Raw genomic sequence first — 24027 nt, forward strand, 5'->3', positions numbered from 1 at the left:
CCCACAGCTTTCAGAATCAGAATTAAACTAGGAGAAAATTCAAACAAAAGCACTAATGCATGTCTTACGGTGATGGCCTGCAATGTTCTTAAATCAAAATCTGTTCCTAGTTATGGGAAGACAAGAGGCATCTGAAAACTCAAATTTTTAAAACTCAAGTAATTTGTTATATTTTGAATTTAACATTTTAAGAATACAATTGTTATGTGGAAATCCTGGAACAAACTCCATTTGGATTATAAACTTATGTTTCTAGGAGCCCTAAACTTTTGTCAGAAGCTTACATATACTTTTGTTTCTTGATTTATATATACCAAAAATGTACCTGTGTCAAAATTTGAGGAAAAGATTGTTAAATCAGTGTTCTGGAATAGATCTTTTATGGAAGAATAATTAAAGATGTGAAGATAAATGAAAACAGGAAAAAGATCAAGGCTTAGAACAGGTAGATCATACAAAAATAACTTGATACTTTCTTTGATTTACAAAAACAATACTGCAGGCAAATGAGGTTAAAATACATGAGGAAAAAACATCTGAGGGGGTTGTTGGTCAGCATGGCAATTGTTAACATTGGCAAAGAATTGGCTCAAGGGGAGAAAGGATAGGTTGTGCTAATAGGTGATGTATCAAGTTTGAGGACAAATGCCTAATTCATTTTAGGATTGCCCTTTTTCAGTGTTGTCATAACTTTTACTGTCATGTATAGGTGGGGTAAATGTCTTTTGGGGATGGCTGACATATTTCTACAAGAGACAGAGAAAGGTCTAGGCAGTGGTGAGTATCAGGGTTAAGTGCACCCTGTTGTCACCCATGCTGAAAAAACAGTGCAAATGCAAAGAGCAGTTAATGGAGTTAATCAATAAAATGAATGGCTGAAGTTGCTTTCTGCTATAGAGAAAAAAAAAACCAACAAAAAACACACACAAAAAACCAACAGCAACAACTACAAAAAGAAGAGCTATTTAAAGGAAGAGACAGTGACAGCACATGAATAGAGTGTCGGAACTGGCCAGTGATAAATTTGGGCTGTAAATCAGAAGTAAGTTTGAAAATATGCGTGCGTAGTGAATCCCTATAACAACTTCCTTCTAATATTTGTACTGGCATAAAACTGGTTTTGTTTTAAGCTAAAACTTGAAAAAGAGTATAAGACATTGTTACTGGGGACAGTGCTTGGTGACAGAGACCAGAGGGTTCCATGCAATGTTGGTATTGAACTCATAGGCACATCGGATGCACTGAACTGTGTTTGCAGGTTCAGAGACAACAGGCGGATGTCACGCCTCGGTCCCCCGTTGGTTGACCAGGCTTTGTCAGTCTTGACTAGTCATCCTGCAGTACTTCCATCGCTGCATCATGCTGGTTTCACTTGGAACCGGCTGTACAACATGTAAAATAAGCTCGAAGTTGTATTCATAGGCCTGTCTCGCGTGGCGTTGTGCATCCGTGGTTCCATACAGTACTTCTCTAAGGACTGTGCCTTACGACTAAGCTCCTGAAATAAGTTTGCCAAACGTCAAGATCTGTAACGAATGTTAATGAAGTTTACGCTGCTCTGGGAATAATCTTTTCTGTTCTTGTTTGATGACTCATTTAGTCGATGTATCCTAGAAATAAAAAGAATGGATATCCATCTATGAAGTGGCTAAGAGTGAGGAAGCTACTTCCTAGCAGTAGGTCCCACCTGGCTCACAGGGTTTCAGGACTCTTTCAAAGGGAAACAGAAAATTGTAACGATCGGCTGTGACATGGTGTACCGTTACCATTATCACCACCCGCAGTGGCTCTGTAAATGTTGGTACAAGTGTAGTACGGAGGAGCGTAACTGGCCTACAGAGGACCTTCCTTAAGGATTAATTTGGTCTCCATCTCTGAGACCTGGCACCTTCCTTCAGCTCCCTGTGCTCGCCACTTGCAGCTGAGAGGCCGAAGCAGAGCCATGGTGATGCCGCTCTAGGAACACGTGCCAGAGAGAAATAGGAGGTGTGAGGCTAATGGCTTCTTAGCTCCCCTGGGAAAGCTACAGCTAGCAGAGGCAGAGTTCTTTTGATTTAATGCAGAAAATACTAAGTTGTGCCTTGAGGAAAGAAATTTTCCATTTAAAATTGTATTTGTGTCTGGTCCTATCAACTACTAAATACCTCCTAGGAGGACAGGGTATAATCATTTACCTTGAAGTTGCAAAGTTATTTAACCCTATTCCAGGACTTGATAAAAAGCCCTTTGAAGATATGTTTTTTCAGTTCTTATTCCTGACTATCCTTTATTATTTTGTGCCTTCATTCCCTAACTGATTTAACGCATAATTTTTCCTTTTGCATTGGACTTGGTCTGTAAATTGGGGAGGCAGGAAAAATAATTGCAAAGAAAATCTTTGAACAACTGAATGGAGATAGGCAATACAGAATGAAAATATTTTCAAACAGTCTAGCATACTTCAGAAAATTAACACTGCATTAAAGGAAAAAAAAAGAGCATTTCAGCTCTACGCGTTTGGTCCCGTTGTCATAAATTTATTTTCATTCCATATTCTTGTAACCATTTTGTACCCTTGTAATTCTTATAACCATCTGTGATTCATGCTGAAAATTGCTAAAGCATGTTTTGTATTTTTTCTTGAACAGGGATTGCAGCCTCTTTCGCTGTAAAGCTTTTTAAAGCCTGGATGGCAGAGAAAGATGCCAATTCTGTTACCTCTGCTTTAAGAAAAGCCAACCTCGATAAGAGATTGCTAGTAAGTACAATATATTTTCAATAATCCTTATCTCTTCTTGGGAAAGAGAAGGAAATCAAATGCAGATGGTAGTTTGCTGTAAGCATGTTAACTCTCCCTCACACTCCCTTAGCATTTTTAAAATATTTTGAACACAGCAATATTGTTATGGTTGTAGCACTGATACAGGTTCAGGAATATTAAATATCACGTTTTACATTCTGTCTCTATTTTTCCTGGAGTTAAATGCCTTCTGAAAGACTATATATATGGGGCCTGGGAATTAATTAAATGGTTTTTTTCTAACCATTGCTAACAAAACACACACCACCAGCAACTGTGTCAGGACTTTTATTTTTTTTGAAACATGTTTTATTTTTGTAAATAATAAAGGATAAAGGGTTATGATTAAAATATGTTTCCAAAGTGACAGTGTTTAAATAGTATAGCGAAAGCACAGTAAGCTGATTTTCCACAGCAATAGCCATCTCAGTAGCATAAGTGATACTGCAGTGATGACAGCAGACCTGGTAGGAGCGATGCAGGAAGGCTTTCAGCCCTCGGGCCCAAAACCTGTGTTCTGGGTTTGTAGCAATGACCTGAGGTATTTAGAGTATGTATGAATATGCATCAATGTCTTGTGCCTTTCTCTCCCAGTGTCTTTCTGAAGATCAATAGTTGTTCTTTTTAAATCCTCAAAAAGATTGCTGCTGCAATAATCCAATCAAATGCACTACACCCTGTGTAGCACTGCCTGGAGAATTTCAGCAATATTTCCTGTTTCTACCTCAATAATTTATGATTAGGCAAGAATTTTTAAAAAGTGAAGCAATCTCCCACACCCCTTCATCTCTTCAACTTGTATTTGATTTTAAGAGTCCAAGTCATAAATAATTTGCCACAAAGCTGAAAAAGGGACTAATTATACTGTTTATTAGAGAAGGGAAAAAAGCAAACTGCATTTTATTTCTGTTTCAAACTTGACTGAAACTTTCAGCTGTTGTCTCTCATTATGCTGCTATGTTAAACAACTATAAAGTATCAGATGATATTGCCTAGCATAGATGCCTTCATGAAGGTTTCTTCTTAATCTCATTTTCAGTAAGTAAACAGATTGAGGGTCTCTAGCTGCTTTTTTTTTTTTAAAAAAAAGTGCTATCCATCCCACAAATCACTGTTAGACACAAAGAACTGGATGGTAAGAAAATGCCATTGAACCCTTGCCAAGATGGAGCATTTGGTGTAGCAATTTTTAAGAACCATTTTAACTTTTCTAAGTAGCTGAACTTTCCTAAATCATAGATTGACAGTGTCTTTGAATTAGAAATGCCTACAGGAGTTAATGTTAACAGTACATGGTGGATTTTGTGAGTTTTGTTAAATGGTGCATTAGAGTCATCATTGCTCAGCAGAGCAGCGACATTAGGCCAGGATGCCTGGGCCATGTATGTATTGCTAAGTGTATTTTTCTTAAGAGGTAAATGTGTAGACACACTAGGAGGGCATGGTAAATGTGCTTTGCATACAATGGCTTTACGGTCTGTTCCTTTGTCCTTTCACCTACAAGACTCTTGGAACCTGGAAAAGGTATCATTTCTCAGAGGACTGTTTTGAGCTCACAGCTATTCATAAGTACATGCCCTTCAAGTGGAGAGGGTGTTAAGTTTTTTTGCATAACTGACCATTGTTTTTTCCTCCACTATAATGAAACACCACATTATGAATGAAGTGTTGACTTTTCCAGTGTTAATACAAGCATTGACTCTTTTTAAGTGGAGTACCAGGTGATTCTTACTGTTCATTCTTAAAAAATGTTCCTTCCATTCTGTCAAGAGTCATAGTTGGTTATTTATTTAATGGAGAGCGTTCCTGTCTTTTTTAGGAACTATTTCCAGCCAACCGGCAGAATGTGGACCATTTTGCCAAGTATTTTACTGAAGCAGGTCTAAAGGAGCTCTCAGATTTCCTCAGAGTTCAGCAGTCGCTAGGGACTCGTAAAGAACTTCAAAAGGAGCTGCAAGAACGTCTCTCTCAGGAATGCCCAATTAAAGAGGTAAAGAGTGTTTTTTTACAACTTCTGTTTATATAATCATAGTAAAAGACTTATATCAACAGTAGGCACAGAGGAACAGATATAAGCACCTCATAGACTTTGTCTGTTTTTCTTTAAATTATTTTAATTTATTCATCAGTTCACTTTGCTTAAGAATAAAGCAACAAAACATCCTCTGGATTTACAAGTGGAGCTAACTGTGGGGTTTTTTTGTTGTTTTGTTCAGTTATGCTTGATGAGAATCGATTTCATTTAACCACATTAACTGCTAGGTTTGAGGGGAGGGACAAAACTTGTAGTCAAGTAATAGTAATGTTGCTAAATAAAAATATGCTAAATACTTGCATTTTATTTGTCATCTTCTAATTTTCTTTCTTATTACTTCTATACTGTGATGTTATTTGTAAATAACTGCAAGTATTTGTAAGTCAGCATTGTTTCTAGTTGATTGGAAATGTTGCTTAAGACAGGGGTTTATTTCCTGCTCCAGGTAGTGCTTTATGTAAAAGAGGAAATGAAGAGAAATGAGCTGCCAGAGCCAGCAGTGATCGGTCTCCTGTGGACCTGTGTCATGAATGCTGTGGAATGGAACAAGAAGGAAGAGCTGGTTGCAGAGCAAGCCCTCAAACATCTAAAGGTGCGTGTGTGGGTGAAGAGGGGAAGGGCTGTGGTGAATTAACAGAATACATTGTACAGCTGTCGAGTTTTTACCTGGTTAAATCCAGGAGATTTAGAGTCTTGAGGGCTGAGATGGAACACACCAAGCCTTGGAGTGTCTTGTGTGTAGTCCCTTTTCCTTTAGTCAAATCAATGCAAAATTGAGGTAGTTCAGATTAATGAATTCCCTGAGGCATACAGTGCAGAGAACCAGGGAAAACTGAGGTGGTCACAGCTTGAGCACCTCTGCGTTGTGCTTTCCCAGGGCAGATCCTGAGAGGCTCCTTGCCTTGGGGACACTGCTAAGTAAATGCTGAGATGCAGATCTGCTCAGACCTGACTGCTAATCCTCCAGGAACTGCCTTTGCAATGTCTTTGCCAGAAGCAAAGAAGTCTTGGAAGCATGGTGAGGCAGCACCTGTGCTGGCCTTGCGTGGAGCTGGTTGGCTCCAGGCAGGACTGCTGAGCTCAGAATCTGTGAAATGGTTGTTGCTGCTGTTGACTGTGGGAGCTGAATACTCAGTGACTTGTCAACTAATAAGCCAGGAGCTGGCTTGAGAGCATGTGCACTGTAGAGTGCGGTTACTCTCTGACCCAGGTACTGTCCTTGTGGATAAGAGAACTGGATGTGTGGAAAGACAGGCTGTGGTTTGCTAAGTGATGACAGATTGCAGTATCACAGTCGCACGTTGGTACAAAAGCTCTTATGACTTTGGAGTGGGAAAAAAAACCCAAAACCTGAGAACAATGCACAGGCATCAGAGTCATTCCAATGGTTGCTATTCCTCATCTAAGTCTGAAGGAATTGTGCAGTGCAAGACACTTGAACTGAGAATGGAGACAGAGAGGCTTTTCAGCAGAATTAGTCCTTTTAAGCTGGTAAACCATGAGCAAGAGTCTGCTCCTTCATAGCCAGGGCGACAAAGATTTGCCCTGGGACAGAAGCAATCCGTAATTTATTTTTTATGGTAAAATGGATCTTCAACTTGATCTGAATTCCTTTCTTCTTCATATTGGATGCCTCTCCATACTTGGAGTTCCCACGTTGGTTTAGCTCTTGCTGCTGCTGTCCTTTCATCTGAATTTGTTTTCCCAAGAGCGACATCAGTGATCCTAGAAACGCAGTTGCTTGGGATCTTGTGTAGTCTTTGATGGTAAAATTGTGTGCCTTGAAGTCTTCTCAAGTGACCCAAAAAGCAGTAGAAAGACGAGACAGTTTCCAGAAGGAGGAGAGATATTGTATTCTTGTTCTTTTGATGTAAAAATTGATCATATCTCTTTGAGTTGTAACAGAGTATCCATTGAGATTTATTGTCTAGTACTGCAGGGCAAATTAACAAACACTTTTTAGAGTATTTGAATGTTGGGAAAAGAGAAACATAGCTGGTTTTGTACAAATATTGTTGACTGGATGCTGAGTCCTATGTGTTTCACTGACCTAAGCTGTCAGCTATGTATGTAACCCCACTAAATCAGGCAAGGCATCTTGCCTGTGTAAGATGGCGTCTTTCTAGCTAAAAACAGGGGGCAAATTTGTGTGGGGTGTTTACTATTTTACAGATTTTAACAGAAGCAGTAGAAATAGAAATTTAGACTTAGCTAGCTGCCTCTTTACATTTCAGCGTTCAAAAATAAACAGCATTTGTTTCACATCCTTCCTCTATGGATAGGTAGGGACAGATCTTGGATTCCAGTCTTTGGGCTCTCATCTGCCCTAACGTGTGAGACAACTCCAGAAATCAGATTAACGCTGTTAGCATGACACAGAGTCTCGTTCTTGTGCCCTCCTGTGGGTCGACATGCCCTGAAACAATCCTGGAGTTGTTTCACCCTGGTGGCGTGAGTCAGCATGCATATAAATACGTACTTGACATGGGACATGCCAGGTGGCGGGATTTATTCTTGTATGGCTGTACCTGACTGATAACTTTCACAAAGCACAGTTCTCAAAGCTTTGACATCTGGGTACCAATCTCTTGGATTTATTAGATTTCTTTTAGTAAGCTGTATACGAGGGACCCCTGAAAAGATGTATCAAGGCACAGAATATTAACTTGGTTTACAGTTCTTAACAAGCTGTACTGGATAGATGGCTTCCTAATGGAGGTGATGGGCAGCCATGAACCAGTAAATGCCACATGTACCATCCACTTGGCAGGAGCTGAACTCAGGAGATGGGGCAAGCTGTTAAACCCTGAATCTTACAGGATAAGTTCCTCATCGTCCCAGTAACCTCACCGTGAACCTGGGGCTTAGCTTCTAGGCCACCTCCAGTGCAGGGAAGAGAAGTTCCCCATGGGTGGGGAGAACCCTCCAGACAATTTGTGCTGCAGGCAAGGCTGTGGTGTGAGCGTCATGACACTGCAGCTGCTGACCTGCTGCTACCCAACCTGAGGCAAATGGAAAATAATGCCACTTAGATCAGCCACCATTGCGAGGAAGCTAATTTTACGGTTCCTTAGTCAGTTAGACACTTGAGGAACTTTCATTTTAAGTCTGTACCAGTTGAGGAGTAAGAGCAAAGCAAAGGGAATGAGGTCAGAAGGTATCTTACTTTTAAACTGAAAAGATAGGATTTTTATTGTTAATTCCTTAGTGCTTAAAGACAGCAGCACTTCACAAACCTGTGGATGGGAGTGGGTTCTGCTGATGCTGTTAAATAAACAGCAATGCATATTGCCCTGCCTCCCTGCGACTTGCCTAGATACCAGCTGGATGCTTCAAGGGCTGAAAGGGGAAAAAGAGGGAGTCTTGCTGCCCAAGGCCTGCGCAAGTTTTGCAGTGCTTTTAGCAAAACGGTAACATCGTTTCTAAAGATGTGGCTATCCCTGCCAGAAGTGGAAAAACTCAACCTCTGGTGTTGGCTGCCATGTAGTTAGCTGTTATCTAGTCGTTTGTCTTCGTTACTTTGTAAGGGAGTTTCTTCCAAGTAATCATACTGTCTGCCTGCCTGGCTGCTCTTGTTACAGTTGCTGTGTGATTTCTTGCTCTCTCTGTCTTTAAATTGATAGCTGATAATTATTTTGCGAAAGACATTCTGGACTCTTCAAATTTTAGTCAATTTTTGTGCGTTTTAACAGTTGTTTCCATGGAATCATGTTGAGTAAAACTCTCGGTATTTAGCCCCGTGTAAAGAAGTCATGAAGTGTACGTACTTTTAAACGTGCCCATCAGTGCTGCTGGTGATGATGGTTTAGTACCTGACTGCCTCCATCGGCAGCCCTGGTCGCACAGACCAGAACTCTGCTGTATCAGGCCATTGCAAACCCAGCCGAAAAATGCCAAACTGACAGTATTTCTGAAAATGATGAAGAAAGGCTGAACCGAGCAGTGCAAGAACAATTTAAATAGTAAGCTTAACGTATATTCGGCTGGGGACTCTGAAGATCAAGGGTAATTTGTCTTCCCTTCAGCTCTGAAAAATGCTTTTTAATATTACCTTTAAAGATTGCAGTCTTAGCTGGACTTGTTACAGGCTAAGAGGAAAGTGGAGAGATATAGGTATAAACATTGTAGGTTTTAAGGCAAGAGTGAACAGGATATGGTCCTTTAATGTAATTTTTAATTTTAAAATCTGAAATAAGAGGAAAGGAAATTGCATTTTAAAAAAAGTTTTTGCTTTATCTTTTATTATCTTAATAAACTTCAGGAAAAGGCAGTGACATATACTGCTACTGTCTTGTCAGAATAACATTAGCAGTTAATGCTGTACTTTGAAAACATTGCTGTTTACCAAAGCAAAGTTTGTCATGATACTCTGATGGTGAGAATGAGACAAAATAATGACACTTGATCACAGTTAACCTGGAATAATTTCATTTAATTCAATTTCCTGGGACTTTTGAAACTCCTGTGATGCTAGAGATTTGTATTTTCACGCACTTCATCCTTGGATGTCTTCCATTATGAACATCAATAAAGCATCACTCCTGAATCAGCAGCATGCTGCCTTGTGAAATGTACAAACAGCAGTATTCCAAGATGTGGGCTTTATAAATTGATTTTACAAAACTCAGTATCTCAAAGTGGTACTGAATTTTGGCTCACAGCATGCAGCATGTCCTACAAAAGCTCATGGATATTTATGAATATGCATTGTATATGTTTAAGTAAATGCAATTGGCAAGTAAATCTAAGGTTCCAGTGAAACTGATTTTTAAGGATGAAATTCATGATGCATACATTAAAAATGTTTCTCTGTTCATTTTTGTTTTCAGGAGGATACTGACATGCGTTTTGTTTTTTACCCTCTCTTCCTTTCAGCAATATGCCCCTTTGCTTGCTGTGTTCAGCACTCAAGGCCAGTCAGAGTTGATTCTTCTCCAGAAGGTGCAGGAGTACTGTTATGATAACATCCACTTCATGAAAGCCTTTCAGAAGATAGTGGTACTCTTCTATAAAGGTAAAAGTCTATATCTGCTGTTGTATACTGTGCATGGATTATCTGTGCCCACCACTCACCTACGATATAACAGGAAACAGACGTTCTTTGGGTATTGCACATAAGAAGGTTGTGTTGGAGTTGAAGTCTGAAATACCTTATGCTTTGATAGTTTAAAGGAGTGTGTGGCAGCAGGAAAAGCTGGAACAAGCCCTTCTTTCTCTATTGCTTTTATTCTGTAGTCAAGAAGCGTGAGCAGGATCCAAGCACGATCCACAGTCTATTCAAGTGCAGTTTAGTCCTCGTGTAAAACCTGTTCTAGGAAGACATTTCTATAAATTCCTGGCAGGTTTAAAAAGTAGATTAGACCTTGGTTTTTAGAAACCTTGAAAGTGCAAACTCTGCCCTCTTGGCAGGAAGATTTTTCAGGGTGAGGTTTTTTGTTGTTGGAGTTTTTTGGGTTTTTTTGTTACTCCCTCCTGGCAGAAGGAGCTTTCCTTATTCTTCTTTCCCTTTTCCTTTCCCTGCCAGTTTCTTGCAGATGCCATAATTTGAGGGATTTAATTTTTATTGTGAAGTTAACTTCTTCACAAGTTTATTCTGATCAGGTTGTCATAGAGACTAATGGTCCTGCAGTGCCCGTGACGGGTGGGTGCCCAACAGTTTGTTCGACATTTCTTGCTATAAATAGTTGAAGGAGAAAAATCAGCAGGAGTAGAAACCCAGTATTGATCTTTTTTCACAATGTTGTTCAAGGCAAACAAGTTTGGACTATTAAAATAATTTCGTGGCTTCAGAAGGTAGAAGTGAGTGCATCAGATTTATTTCCGTCCTTGCGTCAATATAGCATGGCCTCGGTGACCAAATGAAAAAATTATATAGCTTGTCCCTCTGCCTTCAAATTCTGCAATATGTAAAGACTGTTAATGACTGAGGACAAACTTGACACTGCAACCTGCAGCAAGCACTTTTATTCAGTTTTCTTTTTGAAAAAGACAATTCACTTCTGACGTGGTCAATGAGTGCTGCAACTGCTGTGCACTCAGAGAATAAGTGAGGATTAAGCCAGAAACAGTTTTCTGTAGATCTCCCTTCAAAATGTTTGTAAATTCATTACTATGGTAGCGTGCAAGAGCAATCCTGACATTCCAAAGTATTTTTAAAAAAGAAAATAGATCACTAAATTGTACATTAGACTTAGCATACTCCAAGAACCCAGTTCCCATCTATTCCACTTACCCCACATGCTCTTGTTCTGACTCTGGACATGTACTTGGGCAAGCTTGTTAGGACGAATGAGAAGACTTTAGCCTCAGCACTACAGGTGCCGCAACATTGTTTAGGATTCATATGATGTCTAGAAGAGTGTTTGGAGCTACCGTATGGCCCATCAGTGGAAGCCGTAAGTTCAGTATGTCCCGTGTTCTTGCCTGGAATATCTTGGGTAGGCGTGCTGGAGCACTTGCCTCTCTGCCATCTGATGCAGTCATGCGACAGCACAGCTGCCAGCCCTTCCTGGCTCCGTTTAGGCTGAAGCTGGATCTGCCCCATTTGGCAGACTTACTGGTGCCTTCTAGCAACTGCTTGCCTGACTCTTCAGCCACTAGCCGTAGGGCCCTTCTGAGCACTGGACACAGTAAGGAAGTCATCAGCTCCATCTATTTAAAGCAGCTTTGGAGTCAAACTGTCCCTTAGCTGAGGACGTGCTACTGTGTTAACCAGGGTAGATTCTACAAGCACTAGTCCTCCCAGTCCTGCTTCTCCCATGTGATGTTACCATGCTTTAACTGGCCATGGCTTTGGCTTGGGAGGAAGATACCAGCCTAAAGTGGGGCCCGAGTACTGCCTGCTGCCTGCCTCTGCTTCGTTTCAGTGCCTGTGAATCTCACCCTTTCCTTCTACCCAGCTCATACCTACCCACTAGAAAGAAGCCATCAAGTCTTTTTAGAGACATATACCTTATTATAGATAAGTTGCTGATGACAGCATGTCTTCTGTTTCCTAACAGTCAAGGAAGACAGCCCCCAAAAGCTATTACTGGCCATGTTGGTGGTGAGGGAACAACAGATGCCCATGTTCCCCTTTCTGTTGTGCTTCAAGTGTAACCTGCACAGGATCTGGAGAGGTTTCAGGGTACCTAATGAACTTTTTCTAGTGACAAATGCAGGCATCTGAAGTATCTGTGGATGGGCAGACAGAAATTCAGCTATCTACCAGCATGAATGTGGACAGTTTATTTGCTAGTTCCTCATTATGAGGGAGTGTTTCCTGGGCATGACGATAGTCGTCAGTGATGATAGGCACCAAATGCCACCCGTGCTTTGACAAATTTAGTTGTGTGACTGCTCTCATCAGTGTGTCCAACATCTTGCATTTAAATCCTTCTTATATGTCCCTTGTAAAATAGCCCTGGGATTACTTCCTGGGAATTACATGGAAATACCTAAATATAATGGGAATGGTTGGGCCCATTAGCATCTAGGAGGCCTGAAAGCCTGTGGTGGTTTTTTTTTTTATTCTGTCTTGAGACATGGAGGAGTATCCACTTTTCCTCTAGTGAAAGCCCAAGCCCTGTTTTCCCTTACGTGGTAGCAGCTTCTTACTAGCTTGTATGTACAATCTGCAAAAGCAGTTCTGTAGTCAGTTAAAGCTTGTTGACATGATTATTGTTATTATTATATCTTTGTGCTCCTGGTACAGTATACAGAGAAATAAGCTGTCCAGTTCTGTACTGATCCCTGGCTATGATGTTCCTCCTCTGGTTATCCCTTAAAGCCCGTGCAATTGTAAATCTGCCAACCGCATTTTGACCAATAATCTAAAAGCCAGTTGCAGAATAAGAATTACTGAATTGCCCTGAGAGACATCTGCTAAGTTTGCCAGCCTCCTTGCAAGTTATGCATGTGCTGTAAAATCCATGCTGTTTTTTAGTCCATTTCAAATTGCAGTGTGTCCCTTCATTCTGGGTAAAATAAGCATTAGATTACACACTATATCTTGTATTCACCTGCAGAATCTCGTTTCTTTTAGTTTGTGTCCAGCCTGGAAATTTCAAATCTGAAATCTTGACACTACTGAAATTAATAAACATTCCTTTCACGAGGATCAGAATTTTTCACCCTTTGAACGGCAAACACCCTTAGCAGGCACAAAGTGTGAGTGTGCTTTTGTATTAGAGGTGGGGGAGAACAAAACATAAGTACGTGTGAAGTAGTACTCAGGTTTGCACCAGCATAATTAGGCCTGAGAGAGACTCTTCTGTGGTATGGAGATCTTGTAACCACAAGATGCAGACTGTCTTCTCAAACGCTGCAGGAATCCTGTGCTTACAAGAGCTGAATCTTCAAGTTCCACTCGATACACAGGTTTTGTATTTTGATGGAACACAATTATCTTTAAATATCTTGATTACTCAAGTACTTTGTTTTGGTACTGGATGCAAAATTTTCCCAGAAAAAAAAAAAAAAACCAAAACAACAAACATAAAGACCATAACTGTACTGTGGGTGACATTACTTACATTGAAAGAGCCCTTGCCTTAAGGCTCCATCCTCCCAACTGAGTTAGCTGCGATGGAGTTGAATTTTGCAGATTGATTGACTGTTGGCAGCTGACAGGGTGTGCTTTTCCCTTTACTGCCGACGGCTATGCAGCTTGAGCTGAAAGCAGAAATTCATTTGAACTGGGTGATTTGGTACAAAGCTGAGACCTGAACTTAAGTAACTTTCCAGTTAACCCTGCCGTAAACACTGGGGTCTTCAGTCTCTCTGGTCTGCAGCCTCTCCCTTTCACGAGGGACATTCCTGGGGGCTCTGGCTGTGGGTGGTTTGCGTGGCAGTTGGCTGCACCTGCAGGAACACCAGCTCTCTTGGGCTGACATCACCTGGGACTGCAGTGGAAATGATGTGCACATGCCCACAAACCACAGTGTTCAGCTTCAGCTGCTAAAATATATCTATAATCAACTTTAATGAGGAATAACTATATATATATATATAAAAAAAATGAATCATTCCTGTCCTCCTTCCATCCCCCAAAGTGTTCCCATTGCTTCAAAGCAACCTGGAGGTATGATTAACTACACCCTGTCCTGCATGATGGTTTAATTGAGCATCTCTGTGCTAACAGGAGAATGTCATCTCTTAGAAGCACTGGAGGCATGAATGTATTACAAATAATATTGCTCAGAAATGAAAAGAGAGTTGCAGTTGTCCTTTTTTGTAGTTTGAATGCATTTTGTTCTTCTCTGTTAGTGTAGGAGGCTTAATGCTATGGAGTTATATGCAGGCAAATTTTTCATCCACCTGACTTGAGAATGTTTTAATCTTCAAGGCACACAGTGAGATTGCATGCTGCTATTATCAGGTTTGAGGTTTTGGGGAGGGAGAGAGGGAGAAGTTCCCCCCTTCCTCTTTGGCAACAAATCCATCAAGCTTACAGTCTGCAAATAAAAAAAATAAATCCTATTACTCTTGGACTAAGATGTGTGTCTACCTGGAGGCGCTTCCTTGTATCGTAATGTGGACTGTAATGCAGCCACGGGCTTCTGCAGCTTCTTCTATACAGGAACTTCATGTTTTTAGATGTCCACAGTGCTCAAGAGCCAGCTTGGGCCCTGGGAGGGGGTTGCTCTACTCTTCCCCCCTCCCCTTATTTTTTTTTCTTCTTCTCCTTTTTCTTTTTTTACCTGAAATTTCTCCTGATTTTCTTTGCCTGTCCCTAAGGATCATAATACATGTCACACCTTGAGTAATTCTGCAGCTTACAGTTGTGTGAACTTCAGGACTCTGTGGTGAATGTCAGCTTTTACATGGAGGGATTAAACAGCAGTTTCATGAAGAGTCCATGTGAAATATTTTCAGGTTCGTGAAATGAAAATCCTGATTTGTTAAATGCTGTAATGCCTTTGAGCTGCTGCTAAAGACTAAAGATTACTGGCAAGTATTTAATACAACATGTTGGAAACCTCTTTCTTAGCTCCAGTGTTTCTGGTGCATTGGAGAAAAAGTTCATTGTGCTGGGTTGTGTTTTCAGGGAGATACAGGTTTATGTGCCACTTGTAGGGTTCACTACGTGCAACTTTATACGTACTGACAAAAGCCCAGAGGCAGCACAGTCCTGTTTTCCCTGCATTTTCAGCTTACTGCCAGTTGCAGCAAACTGCAGAAGAGGTTTTATTTTGGAAAAGTATCTGAGAGACAAGGTAACTTCCAGTCACATGCACTCACTAAATACCAAATTTTCAGGGAGACTTCATTTTCAGTTACTGCTGGATGTCTTGGGATAGTTTTGATTAAGTTCAAATGTATCCCTGGTTGCTTCCATCTGTTTGTTATTCAACAGCATATGTGAAATGTGTCTACTCTGTCTCATTTGATCAGATGGTTTGGGGTTTTGGTGTCATTTATTTCAGTTTGCCTTCTTCCCTTTCCTGCCACATCTGCTATAACCTTTAGGTTGAAGCAGAAGGTGATGGTCAGGGTCAGCACTTCAGCAAGCGAATACGCAGTGGGTGGGACGGCACCAAGGAGCTCAAGGAAGCAGCGAAGAACTTCACATAAATGTGTTGATTTTGCAGAGCAAGGGAGGGTAGTTTGTTTAAAGACAAAAAGAATGGAAATTTTGATGAGATGTGAAAAGCTGTCTTGTCTTTTTATAGAACAAATAGAGTTTGATTTTTTTTTTTTTATCTTTTTGTTGTTATTGTTCTTGCCTCTTGCATTATGTAACTGCTAAAATGCCATTGTGGATCCCGGATTTTGCCTCCATAGACATCAATTACTGAGATATTTGGCTTGGCTGGATCACGGGAGCTTTGCTCCTGGGGCTAGAGGTCTGTTGCTAGACCTGAATTTGCATCTGTTGGAAACAATAAGTGTCCTTGCTGTTTATTAGGATTTCTTTATTTTGAATCTCACTCAGCCTCACATTCCCTCACTGACAGCTATTTTGTTCTTGATGCTTGACAGTGAAATGTCAGCTGTGCTGTCCATCTGAGCCAGTCCCTTAGAACGGGTGGTCTGAATAGTGGCCTTAAAACTTATTAGCTAAAAACAATATATAAAACCTTTAGCGAAAAATGATTGCAAAAATCCTTACTGGTTGTCTTTTAACTGTTCAATCAGGAGGTGTCTGTCTCTTCAGATTTCTAGAACCATGCACAGTGCTGTGATCCAAGAGCAAGAAAAAGCATGGTATTATTGTGGTAACTTCTAAGGTGTTCAGAGTGAATTTTTTTTTTTTTCTTCCAACCATCTTATGTGGTGTATTTAAAGCAGACGAATAGAGAACTATCCTTTACAGAAGCACAGTATTTGGTACTTTATTTTAAGCCCAATACGTTACACATTTTATTGCATCTGGAATCCCTTATACGCATCAGACATTCTGTAGTTGTAGCCTAATATAGTTCATGCAAAGCTTGTTCCACTGCAATCATATTAACTTACTTTATGCTGCCTTTGAAAAAAAAAAAAATCTTTCCTCCCACATGTTCAAATTCTTCTAACCTCTAAAAATACATTATTTTTTTACAAACATTGATCTGTATTTCAGCTGATGTTCTGAGTGAAGAAGCTATCCTCAAGTGGTATAAAGAAGCACATGTTGCTAAAGGCAAAAGTGTTTTTCTTGACCAGATGAAGAAATTCGTGGAGTGGCTGCAAAATGCTGAAGAAGGTATGGATTCTTGTAAAGAAACATGGTAGTCTCTTGGCAAATCAAATTTATTTTTCCAGATTTCAGTTCTACCAGACATATGAAGTATATAGACTTAGAAGAGAAAACAGCAGGCATGACTGCACCAGATTGTTTCCAGTCATGGCTGAGCCTAACACCACTTGCTGCTTTTTAATGTTTGTGGTGTCCTTGTGAAGTCCTTAAGTCATCAGGTACCACTCGTCTGTAGATAAATTCTTTTAAGCTTGTGCAGAGAAGAATGCTGCACTGATGACAGAATGAAGTACCTTGATGTTGGCATGTGCAACCTCACAGTTTTCTGTATCTGTGCCTTTTCTGCTATTAACATCTGTACCGGTGACATGAACATAGCATAAGACTGCCTGTGCCACTGCAGCTGAAAGTGCTTTTAGCTGAATGATCAAGCTAAGACATGTGGTCTGTATTTACAGCTTTAAAGCAGTTAGAGGGGAGGGGAACTACTTTTGTTAGTCACTAACTTGGTTTTTCTCATGTTCTGCGTAGGAAAATACGTTGGTTGGTACTGAAGAAATAAGTTATCATTTCTGTCTTGAAAAAGAATTCCAAATCAGTTGGAAAGATCAATCCATGTGTACTAGATAGGGATATAATTATTAGTGTTCACTTGCATCCATTTAATGTAATCGATTTTTAGAAGCTTGGAGGGAACACATAGTAATGCCAAGGAGCAGGTTAAGACTTTGAAGCAATTCACATGTGCAGGTAGCAGCCTAAAAGTGGTAGCTTATTTCACACTTGAGACTTTAGACTGCAATCTTGGTCTAATTAGGCATTTTTTCCCCCTTTCAATCTTCTGCTTGTATGCCTTTCTGTTGCTCTTTATCCTTTGTCCTCTCTGCCAAATGTCCTTAATTACGAAGTCCAGTACAAATGGAGACAAAATGTTGCTGCAAGAACATGTAGGCCATGTTTGCTCTGAGAAATCTGATCTAATGCGTAATATTTGTTGGCAGCAAGCCCTTTCATGTCAGGCGAACACAGACAGAAATACAGTATGATGCAAAGTAGCTTTAGGTGACAAAAACACTGTGTATGTTCCTACTTCTAAATTACTTCTACTTCTCCCATTTCTCCTTCTAAATTACTTGTATCTTATACTATACAAATCATATAAAAATATGTTTGTACAGATTTCATACCTGCTGTAGGGTAACACCACATATACCTTTCTAGATAGGCATATGATGATGATTGATATTTGCAGAGCACGTAGTTTAAAAAGTGCTTCCTGGATGACAGCAGTACAGCCTACTCAGAGATTAGAAGAGCGAGCAAATAACGCTGACCCTTTATTAAACTTTGCTCAGCCAGGCATTGCTTGGCTCTGCAAATGAGGACCAGAATAATTCATCGTGATCTGGTTAAAATTCTAGTGACAGAGCTGTAAATGAAGAGCTCTACGGTGGAGGGTAGCAAAGATCTTTGTATTCTGAAGCTGTGTGTTTCTTTCTGGCTTACTGTTTAATCTGCCAACCTTTCCTAAGATGTACTAGGTGTGATGAAAAATGTTAATCTGAATTTTGGAAGGATATCTTGTTATTTTTATAGTATTTCTCGCATCACTGTCCTGTGCAACCGACATGAAGTGTTATTACTTTCTTCTCTTCTAGAGTCGGAGTCTGAAGGGGAGGAGAACTGAGACGGTTCAACAAAGCACAGTCTCAATCTAGGTTAATGCCAAATGCGCTTGGGAATGCTGTACTGTTCAAGCAAAGAGGCTTTACTTCAGTGTCATACAGAAAACTATAGGCTAGGCTTTCCTTTTGTTTAGAAGAATAAAGGTTTTTAATGGAGCCCTGAGGCATTAGATGCTTTACTTGGGACTCTACCTCTGGCTCATTGTACACTAACTTAGGCAAAGACATTCAGCAAGGAGCCATATAGAAAAAGTCAAATGAAATACTTATGGACTCCTTTTTATTAACGGTCTTTTTCAGGTACTATGGTATATGAACACTCCGATTTCTGTTTATAGAACTGTGTGGTCTGTGTTTGTAGCTCAGTATTGGCTTGTGTATGTGATTTGACACCACCACGTTTTTTTGAATAAATGGCTTTTATATCTTAGTTTTGTGGTGTTAGTGTGTATGCTTTGTAGTTGACAAAGTTTTTATGATTCTTCAAGTGAAAATTACACAAGAATGTCAAAAGGCTGTTTTCATACTTCTTACCAAAAAAATCAGCATCCGTAGCTAATTTGGATCACAGTTTAATCTTTATTCCCATATTTCCACATCCCTTTGGACAGATTAACCAGATTGCATAGCAAATATTGATTCACTCCATTAATTAACTCAAAGAAAACGTACAGGAACAAATCTGTGGAGTCCCAGTTCTGCATGTACAAAATTTATGCAAATAAGTAGAATAATATGCTGTTCTCAGTTCAAACTAAGCTCAGTTATTGTTGATGGCTAAATTTTGCGAGAAAAAACATCTCATTTCAGAAGCATTAGCTTCAAAACATGCATGACTAGAAGTCACTACATGTGAAATCTGAAATTTATTTACATCAGTGTGATGTTACAATCGGATTTTTGACTGAAGTACATAAATGAATATATAAACTTCTAAAGACCCATTCTACTTTCTTTAATATTCTCCTTGTGCCTTGATGTGATGCCACTTACAATTCCAGTGCCTGGGACCTGGCAAGGACGTTGCATAAACAGAGCCAACACGCCGGTTTGTACACGCATGCAGTTCTCAAAACCCAAGCCCAGAGCTAGAGGTCTGACATTGTGGGAATGCTCAGCCAGCACCTGGGATCAGACTTCCTGGAATCCCGTGTTGTGTCTCGTGGACATGAACTTGACAGCACAGGTCCTGTGCAGCACTGTCTCCTGACTCACGCTTTTTTTTCACGCAGCAATCAATCAGGTAACAGTTGCTGCCATTTCATTTCTCACAGGCAAGCAGTCTCCTGTCCCACTCTCCCCTTTGCTGTCCATGCTGGTGGCCCAGAATTACTAGGGCAGCGAGTCAGCTTGCAGATATAAAACACTGCATCCTTCCCTTTAAACATAGAGTTAAACCCACATGATAAATGAATAATTGGGTTAGTGAGGTTTAGAAAAGAGAGGTTTGTATTCTTATGACGGGAGAAGGCACGAAAGAGCATAATTAACTAATGAAGTGGTGTATTTTGTCATTAGAAACCAATAAGCTAACAGATAGTATAGATTTTTCTGTGGAAAAGACAACACTTCCTGCAAAGCACAGATTGTATGGTTGTAGAAGTCTTGTCTCAATATGTATCTAGCTTTACTGGAAACAGCAAATAGCAAGTGGAAATCAAGTGCTGTTGAATGCCAGCTTTCCATCTACAGCAGCATTTATTTTTGTAACAAGTATTGATCTTTGGAAGGGGAAATACATAACGTGGATGTTTCCAGTAACTTAGAGGAGATTTCATAGATTTCATAGATTTCTAGGTTGGAAAAGACCTTAGAGATCATCGAGTCCAACCATCCCTAATCCCCATTAAACCATATCCTCAAGTAGCTCATCCACCCTATTCTTAAACACATCCAGGGATGGGGACTCAACCACTTCCCTGGGCAGCTTATTCCAGTGGCTGACAACCCTTTCAGAGAAGAAATACTTCCTAACATCCAACCTGAATCTCCCCTGACTAAGCTTATGCCCATTTCCTCTTGTTCTATCTCCCATCACTAATGTAAAGAGCCCTTCCCCTAACTCCCCACCATCTTTTCTCAAGTATTTATAGGCCGTAATCAGGTCTCCCCTCAGCCTCCTCTTCTCCAGGCTAAACAGCCCCAACTCCCTCAGCCGCTCCTCATAAGTTTTATTTTCCAGCCCCTTGACCAGTTTAGTTGCCCTTCTTTGGACTCGCTCCAGGAGCTCAATATCTCTCTTAAAGCGAGGGGCCCAAAACTGGACACAATATTCCAGGTGCGGCCTCACCAGTGCCGAGTACAGGGGCAGGATCACTTCCCTGCTCCTGCTGGTCACACTATTCTTGATACATGCCAGTATCCCATTGGCCTTTTTGGCCACCTGGGCACACTGCTGGCTCATATCAAGCCGGTAGTCAACCAACACCTCCAGGTCCTTCTCCGCCAGGCAGCTCTCCAGCCACTCCTCCCCAAGCCTATAGCAATGCTTGGGGTTTTTATACCCCAAGTGAAGGACTCTGCACTTGGCCTTATTAAAGCTCATGCCATTGGCCTCAGCCCAACGATCCAATCTGTTCAAATCCCTCTGAAGGGCCTCCCTACCCTCGAGCAGATCGACACAGCCTCCCAGCTTGGTGTCGTCCGCAAATTTACTGAGGGTACATTCAATCCCCTCATCCAGATAAGGGGGGGATAAGACAGTCATATTAAAAAGCTGAATTGATGCATTAGTTGCATGCTTTCCATTTCAGTTTTTGTCACTACAGAAGGTGCCCGGCCCTACTGACCTGAGACCCTCTGTTCAAACTGCAGCTGTGAAGTGGTGGTATTGAGGTGTTACTGATACAGAGCTGCTATTGCTAAAAACATCTCACGTTCCAAACTGCAGTTTTCTAAGGTACTAATGAATATGCAGTTGGGTGTATATGTAAAAACTACTTTTCTGTGTAAATTAAAACTCGGTCTGGCCAGGCCATCTGCTGGAGACGAGAATCATTGTCAGCAGGAGGCACTTTGTGGCACAAGGCAGTGAGTCTGGGATGCCTGCTGTGTCTGTGCCCTCTGTGTGCAGCAGATATAAGCAAAGCCCTATCATGCCTGGTGAAGGCCGCTTCACTGAAGTTCAGATACCTACAAGCCAGGCACCTATCGAGTTGGACTCGATCTTTATGCGTCCCTTCCAGCTTGTGATATTCTGGGATTGTTGATGCAGTTGTCCCAGGCTCTCTTTGTAGATGTTGCACTGGAGAGAAGCGGGTGTCTTTAGGACAGTGCTGCTGGCCAAGCTGAGACCTGTGATTAATTTACAGCCGGGTGAGGAGTTGCACTCTGGACTGACAGTAGTTGTTTAATTTTGTCACACAACTCCCAAAACCCAACATCTTCTGTGTTCATATCGTGTCTAATGTTTAGCTTGCCTTCCCCCAGCAAAACAATTTGTTATTTTGCTTAGGCACCAAGTGTTTCTGAATTCAACCTTCTCCCTTCCTGTCCTGTAAGAAACAGCTGGGCAACAACTTTAAGAAAACACACACAATTCATCATCTAGCTGTCAAAATCACTTTTAGATTCCTTTTAATTATTATGCATTATTTTACCTCTACAGCTTTTTTTAATTAAAAGATGCAAAGGCTATTAAAAATCTCTTAAAAGATCAATTCTCATCTCAAGCATATTTCAGGACATGCTATTTATTAACAAATTTCTTTGTAATGTAGGAATGCCTTGAAACCCTAGTCATGTCCCAGAGGAAACTATGCCGTATGGATGCACATATGTACAGAAGCATCTACTCTTACCACATCTTTTTGGGGCTTGAGAAACACCTTCCAGAAGGGCTCCTATTCTTCATTAAGACATACAAGGTAGTGGGTTCTCTTACGACTTACCTAGCCAAGCTCCTGGGTACGTCTCTGAAGTACCAAACGCTTCATGCCTGTTGTTTGGCGTATAACGGAGAGCTGGGCACGTAAACAGAAACAAGTGAGCAAGTTGCACCATCGTTTTCCAACGCTTGAGAGCAGCCCAAAAGGGGTTAGTATGCGTAAGTGTAAACACAGGCAAGTGGTATACTCTGCTACAGTGCTACAACGTAAGCTCTCAGTACTACCCACACCAGTGTTCACTACAGCATCTTTAAGCCACACACACTCCTAGGCAATAGTGCAGTTCAGCTCTTCCCACTCTCCCTGGGTTCATATTAGCCAGCTTCCATGATCTTCATAATTTTCACAAGCACTAGGTTTTGGTTTTTCTTAAGTCCTGCGTGGTTATGAAAATTTGTTCCTGAAACACTGAATCCCTTTTGCTTCTCAAATCGTCACTTGGCACTCGAATCAAGGGTTCAAGTGACAAGAAGCCATTTTCTCAAATCTTTAAAAGCTCCCCACAGTCTAGTTAGAGGCACACAGTAGTGTTAACGAGGTGTCATAAATGGGGGTGGGGGGGTGGTGTTTACCCGCAATGCAGCCGTAATTCACAGTTCAAGATGCAGAACTTTGTTCAAACACCCATTGTCGTGGTTTTAGGCTGATCCAGCAACTAAAACTCACACAGTCTCTCCTTCTCCAATAAAGTAGAGAGGAGAGGGAAAAAAAAAACCAAAAGGACTGAGGGTTGAGGCAAGAACAGAGGGAGCACCCACCAACCATGGTCCTGGGCAAAACAGGCAGCGCTTTTCTCAAAGCAAAACAGTTTATTAATGATTACTTAGAAGGACAAAGGGAAATAAAAACCGATTACTTGAGAGGACAGAAAGAAAACAAAACCAGATCTTAAAACCGACACCTTCCCCCCCCCCACCTTCCTTTTCCTCCCGGCTCTACCTCCTCCCCCCAGCAGCACAGGGGGCAGGGACTGGGGGAGTGCAGGTCAGTTCATTCCGTGCTGTTACTGCTGCTTCTTTCTTAAAGGAGAAGGAGTCCTTACACCCTTTTCCCCTGCTCCAATGGATCCCCTACCCACGAGGAAAAAATCCACAAATTTCTCCAACGTGAGTCCAGCCCACTGGAAACAATCCTTCCCCACAGATTGCTCCGGTGTGGGCTTTACCACAGTCTCGGGTACTTAGGGAGCTGTAGCCACTCGCTCCGGCGTGGGTCGTCACGAAGACTCCAGATGCCTTTCTGCCTTGCCGTGCCCCCAACACGACCATCCTCGGGCTCAGGCATCTTCTCCCCACGGGCTGCGAGTGGGTCGCTGCTCCACCGAGGCCGTCCTGGTTGCAGGGGGGCCGCCTGCTATCTCACCATCAGCCGCAGGGGAAACTCGGCTCCAGCACACCTCCTCCCGCTCCATCCTCACTGACCTGCTGTCGATGCAGCTGTTTCTCTCAGATCTCAGTCCTCTCCAGGTGAACTCAGCCCAGTGGGCACCCTGGGAGTGGGGTGCCCCCGAGTTCCCCAGCTGGCTCCGCCGCCGCCATTCTCCGTGGGCGGCGCCGGCCCGACGCAGGCCGCCGCCCGGCCGGGAGCCAGGGAGTGGGGGCAGTGCCCTCCTCCCTTCTCTGGTCGATCCTGGGCGAAGCACCTTTTCCGGTTCCCTTGTCCTGACTTAAATAGGGCAATTCGCAGAGGCGCCCTATTGGCTCAACCCCGAGGGGGATGGCAGTCTGATCCGGTGGCCAGAACTAAGCCTAACCCGGATCCAAAACCGGGGAGGTCGCAGGGAGCAAAATCCCTCTCCTGCCACCAGAACCACCCCCCCCTCCACATCCAACCATGACACCCATGTATCGACCTCAGCGGCACTGATGGGTCTGATGGGCGGGAGAGGGATGGAGGCCTTTCCTCCCCGCGCAGGCAGCACTCAGGCCGAGGGTCCCTGGTGGAGCTCATGGTGGGGCTCCGGCTCCCAAGCAGCA

At 41.8% G+C, this 24027-nt stretch overlaps 1 protein-coding gene across 1 annotated transcript in view; it reads left to right on the plus strand.

The window, feature by feature from the left end:
• The window catches only part of BZW2 (basic leucine zipper and W2 domains 2), a 60490-nt gene extending 41916 nt beyond the window's left edge, over nucleotides 1-18574 (plus strand). Inside the window, exons 7-12 of the mRNA XM_086614466.1 lie at nucleotides 2628-2737; nucleotides 4599-4769; nucleotides 5260-5406; nucleotides 9690-9828; nucleotides 16363-16485; nucleotides 18138-18574. Coding sequence (XP_086470592.1) covers nucleotides 2628-2737; nucleotides 4599-4769; nucleotides 5260-5406; nucleotides 9690-9828; nucleotides 16363-16485; nucleotides 18138-18166 — 719 coding nt within the window. The 3' untranslated portion in view covers nucleotides 18167-18574. The remainder of the gene's footprint in view (nucleotides 1-2627; nucleotides 2738-4598; nucleotides 4770-5259; nucleotides 5407-9689; nucleotides 9829-16362; nucleotides 16486-18137) is intronic.
• Nucleotides 18575-24027: the final 5453 nt, after the last annotated feature.

Source organism: Tauraco erythrolophus, chromosome 7 (assembly GCF_009769465.1).
Source record: "Tauraco erythrolophus isolate bTauEry1 chromosome 7, bTauEry1.pri, whole genome shotgun sequence".
Taxonomy (NCBI): Eukaryota; Metazoa; Chordata; class Aves; order Musophagiformes; family Musophagidae; genus Tauraco; species Tauraco erythrolophus.